Source organism: Prunus dulcis, chromosome 1 (assembly GCF_902201215.1).
Source record: "Prunus dulcis chromosome 1, ALMONDv2, whole genome shotgun sequence".
In the NCBI taxonomy this organism is placed as follows: domain Eukaryota; kingdom Viridiplantae; phylum Streptophyta; class Magnoliopsida; order Rosales; family Rosaceae; genus Prunus; species Prunus dulcis.
Window position 1 is genome coordinate 7,990,918 of NC_047650.1, and position 18,151 is coordinate 8,009,068.

The window sequence follows — 18,151 nt, forward strand, 5'->3', positions numbered from 1 at the left end:
CAATAAGCTTACTAGATTCTTTATTTTCTCGGTTTAAAGCCAAGCCAAAAGGCAAAGACGTGAAGCATAAAGAAAGGATACAGTAAAAATAACAAAACCAAAAATGGCGCTTCTATCTTCCCCTCATCCTCTCCCAACCCAATTCCCTGCTTCCCCCGCCTCTCTACGTGTCCGCCGGCCCCCAATCACCGCCTGCCAGCTATGCACCCACAAACAATCCGTACGCCAATTCGACCAGTCAACTCTGACTGTCGCCGAGGGTTCGTCTGAGAGCGAGCTCTGGGCCGCCGCGTGTCTCCGCGTTCGCTCCTTCTACCACTTCAAGCCCTCCATGTTTGGCCTCCAAGTCTGCCCCTCCAATCACGTAATTAAGCCTTAATTACTGTAATTAATTAAATGTATTGATGGTGTTTTTGCCTTTTGTCAAGTTGTATTAGGATCACAGAAGGTACTTGGCGGAACGAGAGTTGGAAGCCATGAAGGAACGTGTGGGAGGAAAGAGGAAGGGCTTTAGAAAAGTTTCTTGCATAAATGCTACCGTCCCATTGTCACAAATTTCAAGCCCTTCGGTTTCAGATGATTTTTGTTCTTCATGTAAGGTTTGTTTGCTTCAATACCCATGTTTCAGTTTCAGTTTTTTTTTTTCTTTCTATCATCTGTTAATAGAAATGAAAAGGTTTAAAATTTTAAACTTTTTCTTTTTTGGGTTTTAAATTCTTGTCTAGTTTAACAACAATGGAGAAGATCGAGTAGTTGTTGGGACCCTTGATCTTAACCAGTGTGTAAGTCTTCCAGACGAGATTACAGGAAACAGACCAGAGGTATTTCATATCATTTTCAACTTTTGAACTCAACCCATTTAGTAGATGCTCAAATAGAGCAACAAGTAGATATTCTTACATTCATTTTGGATTTATATCTCTTTCCCATGATATTATTCAGTAAGTTTATTTTTCAAATAAAATTTGGGAAAGAAAGCAACAAGGATGTGCTGTGGTTGCTAAATTGTACATGTATGTAATGGTTTTTTTTTGTTGTTGTTGTAGTGTTAGACAATACAATTGGTAAGATTTGAGCCTAATCTCAGTTAAGTTGGTCTACCTAGATTAGATAAATAAAAAAAGTTTGACATTCAATGACCTTAGGTGAATGGTTTAGAATTTAGATGCAAGATTAATGGACTTCTTGTCTTGGAAGGCATTACCAGATTAGTCTCTGCACTTTTGCAAATGTAACATAGTTGCTATTATTTTTACCAAAAGAATGTTACAACAATGACTGAACTTTAGGAGCGCATTTCAACAGGGGATCGGAGCTGATTTCGCAAGAGCATACTTGAGCAATGTATGTGTTGGCAAGGAACTGCATAGAAATGGGTTAGGTTATGCTCTTGTTGCTAAGTCAAAGTTAGTTGCGCAAGAATGGGGTATGAATTTTGACATTATTTGTTCTATGCCACTGCCTCAGTTAAACACCATTCACATATGTTCAGTTTTCTGGTATTATGCATCCTTTTGTTCTCTCTTGTTTTTTGGCTTAGAGATTTTTATTGTCCCAGTCTGTTTCCAAAGCAGTAACAGATTTGATGAAATTTTTTCGTTTGATAGATAATGCTCTCATATTCTTATGCTTCACTTGGTGTGCACACTCGTGGATAGTTTACCCTAAAGGAAAATGAAGAAAATAAAATGCTAATTTATGAAAAAGATACAGCTGTAGTGCCCAACCCAAGAGAAGGGTAACAACTTGCAAATTATCACTTGATTTGATGCTTTACTTACTAAATATTTCGTATATCTACTGTGTATTTGCACTTAGCAATGCTAAATGATAATTATTTTCTTTCTGAAACAATGATGGTGGTGATAATTTGATGAGCACTTAGATGATGTCATGTACAAGAGGATAGACAAATCAACCAGTTAGAAGAGGTTAAGAGTTGCTGGTATTGTCTCTTACAATTTTAGAGCAAGAAAAGTGAAGAGAGACTCTTGTATGAAGGATCATAAATCTGTAACCTTGGTATTTGTTCAAGAAACAAGAAATATGAGAAGCCATCCATTTTGAAAGAAAGTTCCATTTTTCCTGTTGCAATGCTAGGCCGAGTGTTACTTAGGAGCTTAAACTGTGACATTATGTGAGAGAACTCTGCTGGCTATTACATGCACTTGGTTGGTGAAAATGAAGCTCATATCAAGAGTAATTCTTTTTCCTTCTTTTAGGCTGGGTGGGGCGGGGTTGGGCTCACGCTCTCTCTTCTTTCAGCTTGTGTAGGGATTCTGAGGAAGTGCATCTGAATGCATATGGACGGACTCTTTAGTTTTTGTGCCTTAATATTCTCTAATATATATGTTTAGTTTATTTCTTTTGGATCTAGATCATGTTGAATTTAGCATATGCTTATTTTTGGTGGCATTAACTTTACATACACCTTATCTTGTAAATAGATGAGCTTTATGTAATGTTTTAACTGGGTTTCGTGAATTTTTACAGGCATAAGTGATCTATATGTTCATGTCGCTGTAGACAATGAGCCTGCAAAAAAGTTGTACATGAAGAGTGGTTTTGTTTACGAAAAGGATGAACCTGCATGGCAGGCCAGGTTCCTCGATCGGCCTCGAAGGATACTTTTGTGGTTTGGCATCCCAGGCGTGCAACTATGACTTGCAATGCCTCAATATCAAGCTATCATTTAGAAATATACCATGATTGTTCCTCTATTTTCTTTAAGATGCATTGCTGTGGCAGTGATGCGAAGCATTTTTAGACTGTCACAAGTCAGGAACATAATTGTTCTTTTCACCTTTGAAATGTAAATGTATGTCAATTTATTGGTTTGTAGGTTTTATATATAATCTCATGACTTTGCAGATAAATCAGGATTGCTGTTGGAGCGGGGAATGTGATTGCAATAAGGTTGCAATCGAACAGATGGAGCAAGCTCGAATTAATGTGATATGAAACCTATTAGTCTAAAAAGCTTTGTGCAGAGTAACAACATTCAGACTGCCTAATCGACACCAATTTGTGCTGTAGGATCTCAAAGTAGCAGCAAATTGGGTTAGACTGCCTAATCGACTATAATCTGTGCTGTAGTGTCGATTAGGCAAAGAATCATTGTAAAAAATGAGCATGCATTAGCCCCAAATCATGAAAATACACTAATTCCCCAAAATGGCACAAGGTAGAAAATGCAGAAAAGAATTTTTTTTACACAACCTGTGTTAACTTGGAATCCTCCATCCCATTATGTCCCTTGTATAAATAAAAAAATAAAAAAATAAAAAGACAGAAGTAAATGGCAAACCAAGGAATTTGAGTATAGAGAGAATGACACTTGTCAAGCAAAAAGAACCTTCGTTTGATGGAAATAATAAGCTGCAATGGAGGCATCTTGAAAATTCATTAAAAACACCGGCCCCACTGCAACAAGAGAGGGGTCGTTTGTGATTGCTTGTGTAACAAACTCTTATTTATAAACACTTTCTCAAACTCAATCACTAGTCTAAAATTATGGGGTAGGGGAGACCACTCATCTCTAAGTCAAGATTCTGTTCAACCAAGCTAGACCTCGTTAATATTTATAAACACTTTTATTATAAGAACGTCATTTTTGAGCACTCCCAAACATGTCCTAAACTGCCACGTATCTTGTAGTCTAATCAAGATTATGTTGCATCTAGATTCATGCAAAAAGTCATTTTTGGACATTATAGTTTACCACTTTTACTATTAAAGTCCCTGTAGTTTCAATTTGATCAATTTTGTCATGTAATTTGAATTTCAAGAAATTTAAGGAAAAACCCTAATTTCTATAAAATTATTCTAATTTGTGTTCACATGGAGAATGTGAGCCCCCAGAAAATTTCAAAAATATTTGTTATGCTCACTATAAAAATTGCACGGTCCAATTTGTTGTCATTTGCATTTTCATGAATTAAATATTGGTATATTCAAGGAAGAATTTAATTCCTGGAAATTTGACGTTGGAATTTTGGTATTTTGATGACATTTAAAAATAGCAGACGTTGCCATGAGCACGTAGTATTTTTCTGAGATTTTTTCAAAACTTGGAAATATTTTTAGTGAATTTTAGAAGTTGGAAAATAGAAAATTAAATTGAAATTTTCACATGGTAGCATATGATTGGCTGGAACACCTCATCCGCCACATGACACCACCTAATTGGTTGGAAGACTTGGAAGACTTTAACTCATACTATTATTCTGAGGTTGACTAGGGTCTATAATACCATTCTGTGAGCTCATTCAAACTGAACCATTGATCTGATTCTAGATCAGATCTTGATCGTTGACCAAATCAAAGACTTTTGACTTGATCTAGGCCGTTGGATTGGTTGTTGGGAATGCATATGGATTATCCATCTTTAAGCTATTATGCACCTCCCCACACATGATCCAAACTCAATTTTTTATATGAACCTTTGAATTAAATATTCAAATTAATCCAAGACGTAGGAGGTTTCTATAAATACCTCCCCCATTCTTCTTCTTCATCACACCAAAATATTTAGGAGAAACTCTTCCTCTCTCTCTCCCTCTCCTCCACCATAGTCACTATTTTGGACAACCTTCACTGAAGTTACTATTCATATGAAATTTACCATTCACATACGGAAGATAGTATCCGTCTTTTCCTATTTATGCTGTAAGTTACTGTTCACATGTACTATTCACTTCCAGAAGGTAGCAATCGTCGTTCCTTATCCTTTCCGAGAAGTTACTATTCATCGTCATATTTTACGATTTATCTCGTATTCTACTATTTCTCATAAGGTATTCTAGTTCAGGAATAGTAGAATACAACTATGAATAGTGCACTAGATGAATTGTAACTCCAGTGGAGGTTGACCAGAATAGTGACTATGGTGGAGGAGAGGGAGAGAAAGGGAGGAAATTTCTCCTGAATATTTTGGTGTGAGGAAGAAGAAGAATGGGGAGGTATTTATAGAAACCTTCAACGACTTAGATTAATTTGAATTTTTAATTCAAAGGTACATATCAAAAATTGAGTTTGGATGATTTGTAGGAAGGTGCATGATAGCTTAAAGATGGATAATCCAGATGCATTCCCAACAACCAATCCAAAGGCGTAGATCAAGTCAAAAGTCTTTCATTTGGTCAATGGTCAAAATCTGATTTAGAATCAAATTAATGATACAGATTGAATGAGCTCACGTAATAGTACTATTGACCCTAGTTAACCTCTGAATAGTAGTCTGAGTCAAAGTATTCCAAGTCTTCCAACTAATCAGGTGCTGTCATGTGGCAGATGAGATGTTCCAACCAATCATATGGTTACATATTAACACAGCAGCATATGATTGGCTAGAACACCTCATCCGCCACATGACAACACCTGATTGGTTAGAAGACTTGGAATACTTTGACTCAGACTAGTATTCAATGGTTGACTAGGGTCGATAGTATTATTACGCGAGCTTATTAAATCTATACCATCGATCTTATTCTAGATAAGATCTTGACCATTGACCAAATGAAAGACTTTTGACTTGATCTAGGCCTTTGGATTGGTTGTTAGGAATGCATCTGGACTGTTCATTGTTAAGTTATCATGCACGTCCCTACACATAAGCCAAACTCAATTTTTGATATGAACCTTTGAATTAAAAATTCAAATTAATCCGAGTCATCGGAGGTTTCTATAAATACCTCCCTCATTCTTCTTCTTCCTCATACCAAAATATCCAGGAGAAACTATTCATCTATTTCTCTCCCTCTCCTCCACCATTGTCACTATTCTGGAAAACCTCCACCGGAGTACTATTCATCTGATGTACTATTCACCCAGATCATCATATTCAACTATTCCTCACTGAGGTATTCTAGTTGAGGAATAGTAGAATACGCTGATGAATAGTAACTTCCCGAAAAGGATAGGGAATTACGCATGCTACCTTATGGAAGTGAATAGTAAATTTGGATGAATAGTAACTTACGCATGAAAGACGAATACTTACAATGGATAAATAGTAACTCCGATGGAGGTTGGCCAAAACAGTGACTATGATGAAGGAGAGGAAGAGAAAGGAAGGAATGTTATAAAGTAAGAAGTGAAGTCCACATGAATAAAGTAAGGGGGTATTAGTCAAAAGATAAAATTATGATGTTGGGATGAATGATGATGTTGGGAGAAAATGTTGAAGATGGATCCATGGGAGGCCATTCTAATTGTCTATAAATAGGCTTCCTCTTAAGTTGTAAAATACACAACCAATTAGAAGAGAAGAGAGTCAGAGTCAGAGAAGAAAAGAGAGAGTGAGTTTTGACAGGACCCGATCCCAATTCCACTTTGGAATTCGAACCAAGTCCTGTGCGTGTCCGACACCGGGCGAATGTCGGGCACAAATGACCTTTTTACCCTTCCTGTTACCATTACTTTTTAAAATTTCCCTTAGACTTCTGCCGAAAATTCGGTAGAGTCTCTCCTGTATTTTGTCCAAACCCAAAATCTTCCACATGTTAAACAAGCAAATAATTTCACACCAACTGCCAGAATAAATCCAATCAACCATTCACCAGTTCAGGTTTCCTACTAAAACTAGATATCAGAGCATTTTCTAAAAATTTACAAGATTTCAAAGACTTTCCAACAAAACCCTACGTTTCTTGGTGGCGCGAAAGCTAGGAGTGGCCCGGTGGTGGATTCCTGCGCACTTCTACAGCCTGGGGGCGAAAAACAAGTTGAAAGTGTGAGTGGACAAAAATAATGTTCTTAAAACAATTTAGAAATATAATAACCCCCGTTGCAAAAATAATTCGATATGTAAATCTAACATTCGACTGTATTCAAATACAAGGCATTTAGATAAAACATAGGTATGTATACATATCTTTACAGATATAAAACATGTACGTATATCGAGAAAACTGGTATATAAAATGACTGAAAGTAATGGCTGCATAAAAGTACTCAAATTCCTTTAAAACTACCACCTAGATGTACCCTTGTAAATCCGTCAATTCCCCTGGCAGGTCTCGGCGACACGCAGTCTATCCTAGCCGCAAACTGGCAGGATTCAGGGGACTATGGTCAGCCTGATCCGCCGGTAGGTCTCGATGACACCAAGTCAACTCGAGCAACTCTGGCAAGATATAGGGGGCCGTAGTCAGCCTGATCCGTAATCCTGGCAGGTCTCGGGAAAACAAAGTCAGCCGAGCAGCAAATCCTGGCAGGTCTTGGGACACCAAGTCTGCCGAGCTGCAAATCCTGGAACTCACAGTCCGAGCGTCCCCGAAACTCGTGAGGCAATGTCAAGTGCACTGACAGAACTGTAAACGGACTGGATGTCCGTAGACATCGGTCCATCTGAGGGTAATCACCAAATAAAAATGGGTACGTTGTGGTTTTAAAATAAATTACTTTAGAGAAATCTGAAATAACTGTAATATCAAATTATGCTGCTATCTCATCTGATTCAAACTTCAAACTCTGTCTCTATCACTTTTTAGCATGTGTAAGTAAGCAGCACAGAATTATAGAATTATTACTGTACTAATCATGTTCGGAAACATAATAAAACTTATTCAAGATCAAATAATGAAATTTATTCAGATAAACTCACTTATAAAAACTTATTTATATAAAATCAATATAAAATCATATATGTAAACTCATTTATATAAATCGTTTATATAACTCATTTATATAAAATCATTTATGAAAGAAAGTCCACTCACTTCTGGTCCGAGCTAGCTGGACCTCTTGAAGGTCCTTCCTGTGGTTCTGTCTTGCCTCTGGTGCCTGATTACCCATAAAGATTGAATTAATAAAACTACTCAATAACAGAATTAAATTAAACACCCTGCCCCCGGCTCCTAGAAATGCGTGTACACATTTAAAAATCACTCCTATGCCCACTTTAATCTTTCAGAGAATTAGAACGGCCTTGAAAGACCCAAACTTTCATAAGCGATAAACTGCCAGACCGGCCGATTCGGAACCCCGTGGGGTCCACGATCTCCGATGGCCAATCTGGGATTCTCTAAAGGTTCCTCATAGAGAAAGAACCATGTTCCGCTAGTTTGGTCCGAAACGGACGGTCGGATTAACCAAAATCGCGTTATCGCTTAAAATCCAAACCCTAGCCCCAGGGTTCGCGATTTCGGAGTATCCGGGAATCCGATTCACAATCCATCAAATCCTACACGATCCTAAAATCATGTAGAATGACATACCTGAATTTGGGTGCGATCCAACGGTTCGACGACATTGCACCCAGGGATCGCGCAATATGGAAAATCCGTTCGGGGCTCAAACGGACTCTAAATCGAGATCCGCGAAATCCTACGTGCTCGTGACAACATAAGGATTGCAACAAGACACAGTGCCACTGCACCACCCTCGCCCAGGCGCCCCAGCACGCGCCGGCAGCGATGGGTGTCTAAAGCGATTTTGGCTCGCCGGAAAAACTTCAAACCACGGCTCCAAACTCCTACCCTAGGTAAAACACCATATTTGGAGCCACTTTTGTTCTTGGACCTACCACAAAAAGTGACTGAAAGTGGCCGACAACAGAGGCTGAAAATCAGCTGAAACTTCAAGCTCAAAAATCCGATGGCTACACTACAAATGGATCTAATCCGACCCAACAGGCAGATATAACAGCTCGAGAGGTTCAAGATCCATACCTGGGTCGACGAAAATGGTGGCCGGAGGAGGGAGATCGGAGGCCTTGAAGTTTCGGTGAGTTTCGGTGAGTTCCCGTCGTTCTTTCGCAGTTTCCAGCCAGCAAAGGTCGTCGGCGGGCGGGGGATCGGTCGGGAAAGGTATGGGACTCGACTGCGGTTCCAACGCCACCGGTTTCGTGGCCCGTGTTGCCCTAAGGCGGCGCCAGCAAGCTTTGGAAGGCGGCAGCCCATTTTCGCGCGAGAGAGAAGCTGGCTGGGTTTTTATAGATCCAACTTCAAAATATTTACAGTTATGCCACTGAGACTCTTTTGACCATAACTCTTTAGTTACAACTCCGATTCGGGCCCACTACGTGTCTATGAACTCGTTTCGCAGTGCTCTACGCAATAGCGCAAGAGAAATTGTCAAATTCCTTCTCGATCAAAAAGTCACCTTTTTCCCTATTAAATAATGCGAGGGCAAAATCGTCTTTTTGTTAAAATAAATTAATTCTACTTTTTTAGATATTTTGTTTTGGGTTATTACAAGTTCTATCTGAGAAGAAATTTATCAGTGTAAACACCACACGAGCAAATATAATTCCACTTCCAATATACTCTTAATATTTAGTGGTACTTCTCATACTCTCTGATTATTCTAGTTCTATAACACGTTATCAGCACGATAGTCTATCCTTTCTATTTCTTAATTTTTCCCAGCTCAACACTATGTGGTTATTTCTTTGTCTCCTCTCTGTCATATGTCTACTCTCACTTTACTACTACGACGACATGCAAACTTTCTTTTTTGTGTTCTCACAATTTTTATGTTGTTTCATCCATGCTTGTTTAATTTACTTCTTTGTAACATAATTTGGAATGGTGCGGTTTTATACCTCATCCTGTTATTTTATAGCCGTGTAATTCTTATTACCCATCGCGTTGTTACACCAATTATCCTAATAAAATGATGGTGTGATCTTAAAATCCATCTATTATATCTTTAATGGTGGCGCAGTTATATTGCCAACAATATATAATATGTTATATACTTTATATATTTTAGGTGGTGGTTTTTATCCCCACATTTATTTTATTTATGGTATGGAGTAGGTTTATTACTCATACGGCAATATTTATTTAAAAGTGTGTTGCGGGTTTATCGTCCACACAATTGCCTTTACTTTTATTTAAAAGTATAGAGCAGAATTAGTGCCCATACCAGCACGATTATCGCACATTTACTTTTACTTAAAGTATGATGTGGAATTAACCCTCATACTTTATGAATTTACTTTACCGCATATTTACTTTTATTTAAAGTATGGTGCGGAATTAACGTCCATACAGCAAGCAATTTACTTTATGAATTTACTTTACCGCACATTTAATTTTATTTAAGGTATGGTGCGGGATTAACGTCCATACAATAAGCAATTTACTTTATGAATTTACTTTACAGCACATTTAATTTTATTTAAGGTATGGTGCGGGATTAACGTCCATACAACAATCAATTTACTTTACCGCACATTTTTTATTTAAGGTATGGTGCGGGTTTATCGTCCATACCAGCAAATTCATAGCACTTTATTTTTATCATCAATTAATATACCTGAATAATGAGGGCCTGAAATTCCTATTAATAAGTGGCTTAATGTCCCAGATCCCGAGCCTAAAGTTTCGGATGGCAAATTTGACAAAACTGGAGTTTGCTGCCTTGGACATCTCTGGGGACAACTATTTATCATGGGTCCTGAATGCCAAAATCCATCTACGTGCCAATGGCCTCGAACAAACAATTGTAGATGGGAATGATGCTTCGCCTGAAGAAAATGCGAAGGCCATGATCTTTCTTTGCCGCCACATCCATGAAGCGCTGAAGAGCGAATATGTGGTGGTTGTTGAACCGTTGGTTCTATGGAAAGCTCTAGGTGAAAGATACGATCACCAGAGGATGGTGACTCTCCCAAGAGCTAGATATGAATGGACTCACTTGAGATTTCAAGATTTCAAGTCAGTGTCCTGAGTATAACTCTGCTATGCACAGAATTACCTCATTAATGAGGCTATGTGGGGAAAATATATCTGAGGAGGATATGCTCGAAAAAACTCTGAGCACTTTTCATGCTTCAAATGTCCTCTTCAGCAGCAATACAGACATAGCGGTTTCAAGAAGTACTCGGAACTTGTATCTTGCCTCTTGTTAGCTGAGCAGAATAATGAGCTCTTATTAAAGAATCACCAATCTCGCCCAACGGGCTCAGCACCACTTCCTGAAATAAATGCTGCATCTCAGGAAGTGAATGCCACTTCATCTCGTGGCAGTATCCACAAACGTGGGCGATGGGGCAAGCGTGGCCACTGGCAAGGAAGTAGAAAAAATCGTGGTGCTCGTTCAGAGGGTTTAGGTCCAAGGAGCGGTCCATCCACGAATGGCAAAAATGCATCCCGTAATAAGGGAAAGGCACAGATGAGCCATGTGCCTAGAAATGTTGAAAGCCCTTGTCACAGATGTGGTGCAAAGGGACATTGGGTGCGCGCATGTCGTACGCCCAAGCATTTGGCGGATCTCTATCAAGCTTCACTTAAGAACAGGAAAGTGGAGATAAATTACATTGATCATGCTCCGCCAGCCACAGATGGCTCATCAGAAATATCACGTCAGCTAAACAAGACGCATCTGGATGTTTCTGATTTTGTTACTGAAAGAGGGAATGAAGCTTATGAGTCCGAATTAGATTAAATTTCTTAATGTACTATTTGTATTAGCTGAAGTGTTGTTTAATTTTCATTTCAATCCAATAAAAGTGGTAATGTTTTCTTTTTTATTGATTCAGCTTATTTTACTTATTTGAAGGCATGGATGTAAATTATGGATGCCCTCAAAACAAAGGCTATGGCAAAGATATTTGTCTCGTGGACAGCGCGACTACTCATACGATCCTTCAAGATCGGAAGTATTTCTCAAAATTAATGCTTACAAAAGCAAAGGTAACAACCATATCAGGTCCTGCAGATCTGATTGAAGGCTCAGAATAGCCCAAATTATGTTACCAAATGGAACAATACTGTCCATTCCAGATGCTTTGTATTCATCTAACTCCAGAAGGAATCTGTTGAGTTTCAAAGATATACGTTTGAATGGCTACCATGTTGAAACAAAGAAAGAGGAAAACATGGAATATCTTTGCATTACCTCCAGTGATACCCAAAAGTGTATACTGGAGAAGCTTTGTGCGCTCTCATCAGGGTTGTATTATACAACCATACGGACAATTGAGGCACATAGTGTCATGGACCAAGAGTCCATTGACTCAAATGCTTTTAAGCTTTGGCATGACAGGTTGGGTCATCCTGGATCCACCATGATGCGCAGGATCATCACCAACTCTAAAGGACATCCCTTGTTGACTAAACACATTATGTTATCAAGTGACATCTTTTGCCAAGCTTGTTCACAAGGGAAGTTGGTGATCAAACCATCACAACCAAAGGTTGATGTTGAGTCTCCATCATTTTTGCAGAGAATTCAAGGGGACATTTGTGGACCTATTCATCCCCCATGTGGACCATTTCGGTACTTTATGGTCTTGGTGGACGCATCTACCCGATGGTCACATGTTTGTCTTTTATCTACTCGGAATATGGCATTTGCTAGGCTTTTGGCTCAGATAATTAAATTACGAGCCCAATTCCCAGATTATCCCATTAAGTCAATCAGACTCGATAATGCTGGTGAATTTACATCTCAAACTTTTGATGACTACTGCATGTCACTAGGCATTGATATTGAACATCCTGTTCCCCATGTGCATACTCAAAATGGCTTGGCAGAAGCTTTAATTAAACGCCTTCAATTGATAGCACGCACTTTGCTAATGAAAACAAAGTTGCCAATTTCTGCTTGGGGATATGCCATTTTACATGCAGCATCACTTGTGCGATTGAGGCCCGTCGCCAACAATCAATATTCTCCAATACAACTCGTATTGGGGAATCAACCAAACATTTCACATTTAAGAATTTTTGGGTGTGCGGTATATGTGCCCATTGCACCACCACAACGTACTAAGATGGGCCCTCAACGCAGATTGGGAATTTATGTTGGTTTTGATTCACCATCTATCATCAGATACTGGAACCCCTGACGGGTGATATTTTTACCGCACGATTTGCGGATTGTGATTTTGATGAGACAATCTTCCCACCATTAGGGGGAGAAAAATCTGTGTCTAAAGAACAAGGCAAACTCATTCCTGAAGAACGACATGAATTATCATGGAATGTATCCACATTGTCTCATCTCGATCCTCATACTGCTCAATGCGAAAACGAAGTGAGAAGGATCGTTCACCTCCAAAGTATTGCAAATCAGATGCCGGATGCATTTAATGATGCAGCAAAGGTGACAAAATCTCATATCCCAGCTGCAAATGCACCCGCACGGATTGATGTCCATAATGGACAAAGCAATGTGCCAGCAAATGGTTCATCTGCTGCACGCCTAAAACGTGGCAGACCACTAGGCTCAAAGGATTCAGTTCCTCGAAAGAGGAAGTTGATGGACAAAATGAATCCAAATGAAATAAATAGAGAGCCCACAATTCATAATTCAAATGCCCCCAAAGAGGGACAGGTACTTCTTGAAAAGGAAAACGTCATTGGTGAGACAAGTGCCCCTGGAGTGGCAATCGTACCTGAAAGTCAAGAAATCTCCATAAATTATACGTCCACTGATGAATTGTGGAGTAGAAATGAGATGATCATCGATGATATATTTGCATTCTCAGTGGCTGCTGAGATCATAAAAGATGATGATATTGAACCGTGCTCTATTAATGAATGTACACAGAGGCAAGATTGGCCTAAGTGGAAAGATGCAATCCAGGCAGAATTAAATTCTTTGGAAAAAAGGAGTGTTTTTGGACATATTGTTCCAACTCCACCCAATGTGAACCCTGTAGGTTACAAGTGGGTATTTACAAGAAAGCGCAATGAGAAAAATGAGATCTCAAGGTATAAAACGCGACTCGTTGCGCAAGGTTTTTCACAAAGGCCTGGAATTGATTATGTGGAAACGTACTCTCCAGTAATGGACACAATTACATTCCGTTACTTAATAAGTTTGGCGGTTTCAAAAAAACTTGAAATGAGACTCATGGATGTCATTACCGCATATTTGTATGGAGAATTGGATACATATATATACATGAAAGTTCCAGAAGGATTCAGGCTGCCTGAAGCAGCCAGAAATAAACCACGGGGCATGTTCTCAGTTAAATTGAGAAGATCATTATATGGGCTAAAACAATCTGGACGAATGTGGTACAATCGCCTCAGTAAGTATTTACTGAAGGAAGGATACACAAATGATCCTATTTGCCCATGTGTGTTTATTAAGAAATCAGAGTCTGGATTTGCGATAGTGGCAGTATATGTCGATGACATGAATCTAATTGGAACTTCTGAAGAGCTTCAAAAGACTGCTGATTATCTCAAACGTGAGTTTGAGATGAAAGACCTTGGAAAGACAAAATATTGTCTTGGCTTGCAGATTGAGCACAGTGCTAATGGAATTTTGGTGCATCAATCAACTTATACTGAAAAAGTATTGAAACGGTTTGGCATGGATAAAGCCCATCCACTTAGCACTCCAATGGTCGTTCGATCGCTTGACACTAAGAAAGACCCATATCGTCCAAAAGGGGATGATGAAATGGTCCTTGGTCCAGAAGTACCATATCTTAGTGCAATAGGTGCTTTATTGTACCTAGCACAATGTACCAGACCAGACATATCATTTTCAATAAATCTGTTAGCAAGGTACAGTTCTGCTCCAACAAGGCGACATTGGACCGGCATCAAACATGTTCTACGATACCTTCGTGGGACAACAGACATGGGGTTATTCTATTCCAGTGAATCGACCAATGCCCAGAGTATTGTTGGTTATGCTGATGCAGGATATCTCTCTGATCCACATCAAGGACGATCACAGACTGGGTATGTATTTACATGTGGAGGAACTGCAATCTCATGGCGCTCAACAAAACAAACATTAGTGGCCACATCTTCCAATCACTCAGAAATACTTGCCCTCCATGAAGCCAGTCGTGAATGCGTTTGGTTAAGGTCGGTGATCCATCACATCCGAAGCACATGTGCCCTACCCTCAGCAACAGACACTCCAACAATCCTGAATGAGGACAATGCAGCTTGTATTGCTCAGATCACAAGAGGGTATATCAAGGGTGACAGGACCAAGCACATATCACCAAAGTTTTTCTATACACATGAGCTCCAGAAGAGTCAAGAAATCAAAGTCAGACAAATTCGCTCAAGCGATAACCTGGCAGATCTCTTCACTAAATCATTGCCAAAATGTACATTCCAAAAGTTAGTGCATGGCATCGGATTACGACAACTCTGCAAGCAATCAAGTTGGAGCATGCAAAATCAGGGGGAGCATTCAAGAGTCCTCTAACACAGGACATATGCGCGTTGTACTCTTTTTCCTTCGACTAGGGTTTTTCCCACCGGGTTTTTCCTAGCAAGGTTTTAACGAGGCAACATGAGTGCATTACCCTTATGTCCCAAATAAAGTTGTACTCTTTTTCCTTCGCTTAGGTTTTTTTCCCACTGGGTTTTTCCAAGCAAGGTTTTAATGAGGCAACCAATCTAGGGACATGTGGTCTTCAAGGGGAGTGTTATAAAGTAAGAAGTGAAGTCCACATGAGATAAAGTAGGGGTATTATCAAAAGATGGAATTATGATGTTGGGGAGAAATCATGTTGAATATTTAATTCAAAGGTTTAGATCAAAAATTGAGTTTGGATCATGTGTGGGAAGGTGCATGATAGCTTTAAGATGGACAGTCCATATGCATTCCCAACAACCAATCCAAATGCCTAGATCAAGTCAAAAATCTTTGATTTGGTCAACGGTCAAGATCTGATCTAGAATCAGATTAATGGTTTAGATTGAATAAGTTCACATAATAGTACTATAGACCCTAGTCAGTCAACCTCTGAATAGTAGTATGAGTTAAAGTCTTCCAAGTCTTCCAACCAATCAAGTGGTGCCATTTGGCGAATGATGTGTTCCAACCAATCATATGCTGCCATGTGGAAATTCCAGTTTAATTTCTTATTTTCAAATTCTAAAATTCACTAAAAATACTTTTGAGTTCCGAAAAAATCTCAACCAAAAAAAAAAAAAAAAAGATACTTGTGGCAATGTCTACTATTTTTTAATGACATCAAAATACCAAAATTCCAACTTCAAATTTCCAGCAATTAAATTCTTCATTGAATATACCAATATTTAATTCATGAAAATCCAAATGACCATAAATTGAACTGTGCAATTTTTATAGTGTGCATAACAAATATTTTTGAAATTTTTCGAGGGCTCACATGCATTTTGGTCCAATCTTACAGTATTCCCCAACCACCCAAACAACCAATCGTGTAGCTTTTCTTCTGCTTTCAAGTCCTCCAATCTTGAATAAAAAGTTGTGTGAATATTTAGTCTTAGGGTATGTTTGGTACACCGTATTAGACTCTGGATAGGAGTAAATAGTCCATGTCAGTTGTTTGGTGTCAACTTGTATTATTTAATTACCTGACTGTGTTAAACAAATTGAGCTTTTAATCCTCTCCTTACTTGACTAATTAATACAACTCACACACTCAAATTTAGATAATACACGCTTCATTAAAGCCTAGGGAAAAACAAAACACGCTTTCTACGTGAAAAAGCATACGCTCTTTATCTTCTTCTCCCTAGTGTTCTTCTCTTCTATTTTTCCGTAACTTATATTTTTCACTCTTCTCCAGGTGTCTCACTCTCTCTCTCTCTCTCTCTCTCTCTCTCTCTCTCTTGAATATGCTTCTTCTCTCTTCATCTTCTCTTTCTTTATATATTTCCTCTTTTATGTTGTCTAATTATCTCTTCGTACCATTTCATTTATATTTATTCAATACATTTTATTAAGTTTTTTTGTAGAAATTAGGTTATGAGTTTTTCTTCAAATTTTTTATTAGGCGAAGTGTTTTTCTTCAAATAGGGTTTTGTTCATCTCTTTTTGTAGTTTTTCTATAAAGTTGTAGACTTCTACTTGGTATATGTGCTTTGATGCAGTTTAGTTTATGAATAACTTTCCATTTTGCTCTAATCACCTTAGTATGTAATCGCTTTGAATTGTACATTATTTGGTACTGTTTTTATTATCATATTTGAGGATGAAATTTTTATAAGATATGAGGAGTTCTCTAGTATGTTAATTATGTTTTCAGTTTGGAAATGATCCATAAACAAAATAAGTAATATTATGGATAAGCAATCAGAACTCTTTGAAACAGATTAATTCTATCTGACAAAAATTAGTGAGTACAGTCTAACGTACCAAACAAGCCCTTAGTCTCTAGCTTTTGTTTTTGGGAATTTGGGTTATGTGGAGAGGTTTTGGGCAATGCATAGAATTAGGGTTGGAGTTTGATAATAGAGAGAGAGAGAGAGAGAGAGAGAGAGAGAGAGAGAGAGAGAGAGAGAGAGAGAGAGAGGATGGGGGTTGGCGGCTATGGAGGGAGGGGAGCAAAATGTTGGGTTAAGAGGGGAGAAGATGGATGCGGGGGTGGTTGGGTCATGGCTTTAAGGTAGGAAGCTGGAAGGGTCGGGAGGGGGAGGGGTGGGAGAAGGTAGTTGTGGTGGATAAGGAGGGGCTGCTAGGTGGCTATAGGGAGGGGTTGTAATAATAGACCAAACTGCCCCTGAATGTAAACAAAAATTAGAATAATTTGACAGAAATTGGGGATTGTCCTTTAATTGTTTGGATTTCAAAATACATGGACAAAATTGATCAAATTGAAACCATGTGGACCTTAGTGGTAAAAGTGGTAAAGTATGGACCTTAGTGATAAAAATGGTAAGGTATAAACTTTAAAATGGTAAAAATAGTAGACTACATTAGGGGTGAGCATGGTATGGTATTGAGCTCGTACTGCTACTGATACCAGAAATTACAACCGATATGGTACGATACGGGATTATCGTTTGCCAAAGTTGGTACTATACCGTACCGTGCCAAATTGGTATCGATACCATTTCGGTACCAAAATGACACAACTAAAAAATGCAAGACAAAATGAATAAGACAATGAAAATAGCTACTAAATTTCATAATTCATTCATATGATATGCCCTGAGAATCCAAAGCTTCAGACTGAAGCTTGAAAACAAAACACAACTTTTTTCATCATAATGTTGGCTACTTAGATTTAATTACAACCATACCATACTCTATTGATACGGTACGGTACCGATTATCTCTCTATTCCAAATAAAATGATATAAAATCGGTATAGTAGAGTATGATTAGTGTTCGGTTTCGATATTTCAGTTTTAGTTGCCTACCTCTGGACTACATGACCAAAAATGACTTTGTCGATTTAAATACTAATTATAATAGGGAGCTTTAGTTTTAAAACGACCAACAT

At 38.5% G+C, this 18,151-nt stretch overlaps 1 protein-coding gene across 1 annotated transcript; it reads left to right on the forward strand.

Annotated features, from left to right (window-relative positions):
* On the forward strand, nt 1–2,847 carry LOC117616014. Its single transcript, XM_034345212.1, has 5 exons — nt 1–346; nt 438–599; nt 726–821; nt 1,306–1,426; nt 2,494–2,847. Exons 1-5 carry the CDS (start codon nt 104–106, stop codon nt 2,661–2,663), a joined length of 792 nt encoding a protein of 263 aa, XP_034201103.1. The 5' UTR covers nt 1–103; the 3' UTR covers nt 2,664–2,847.
* The last annotated feature ends 15,304 nt before the right edge of the window (nt 2,848–18,151 follow it).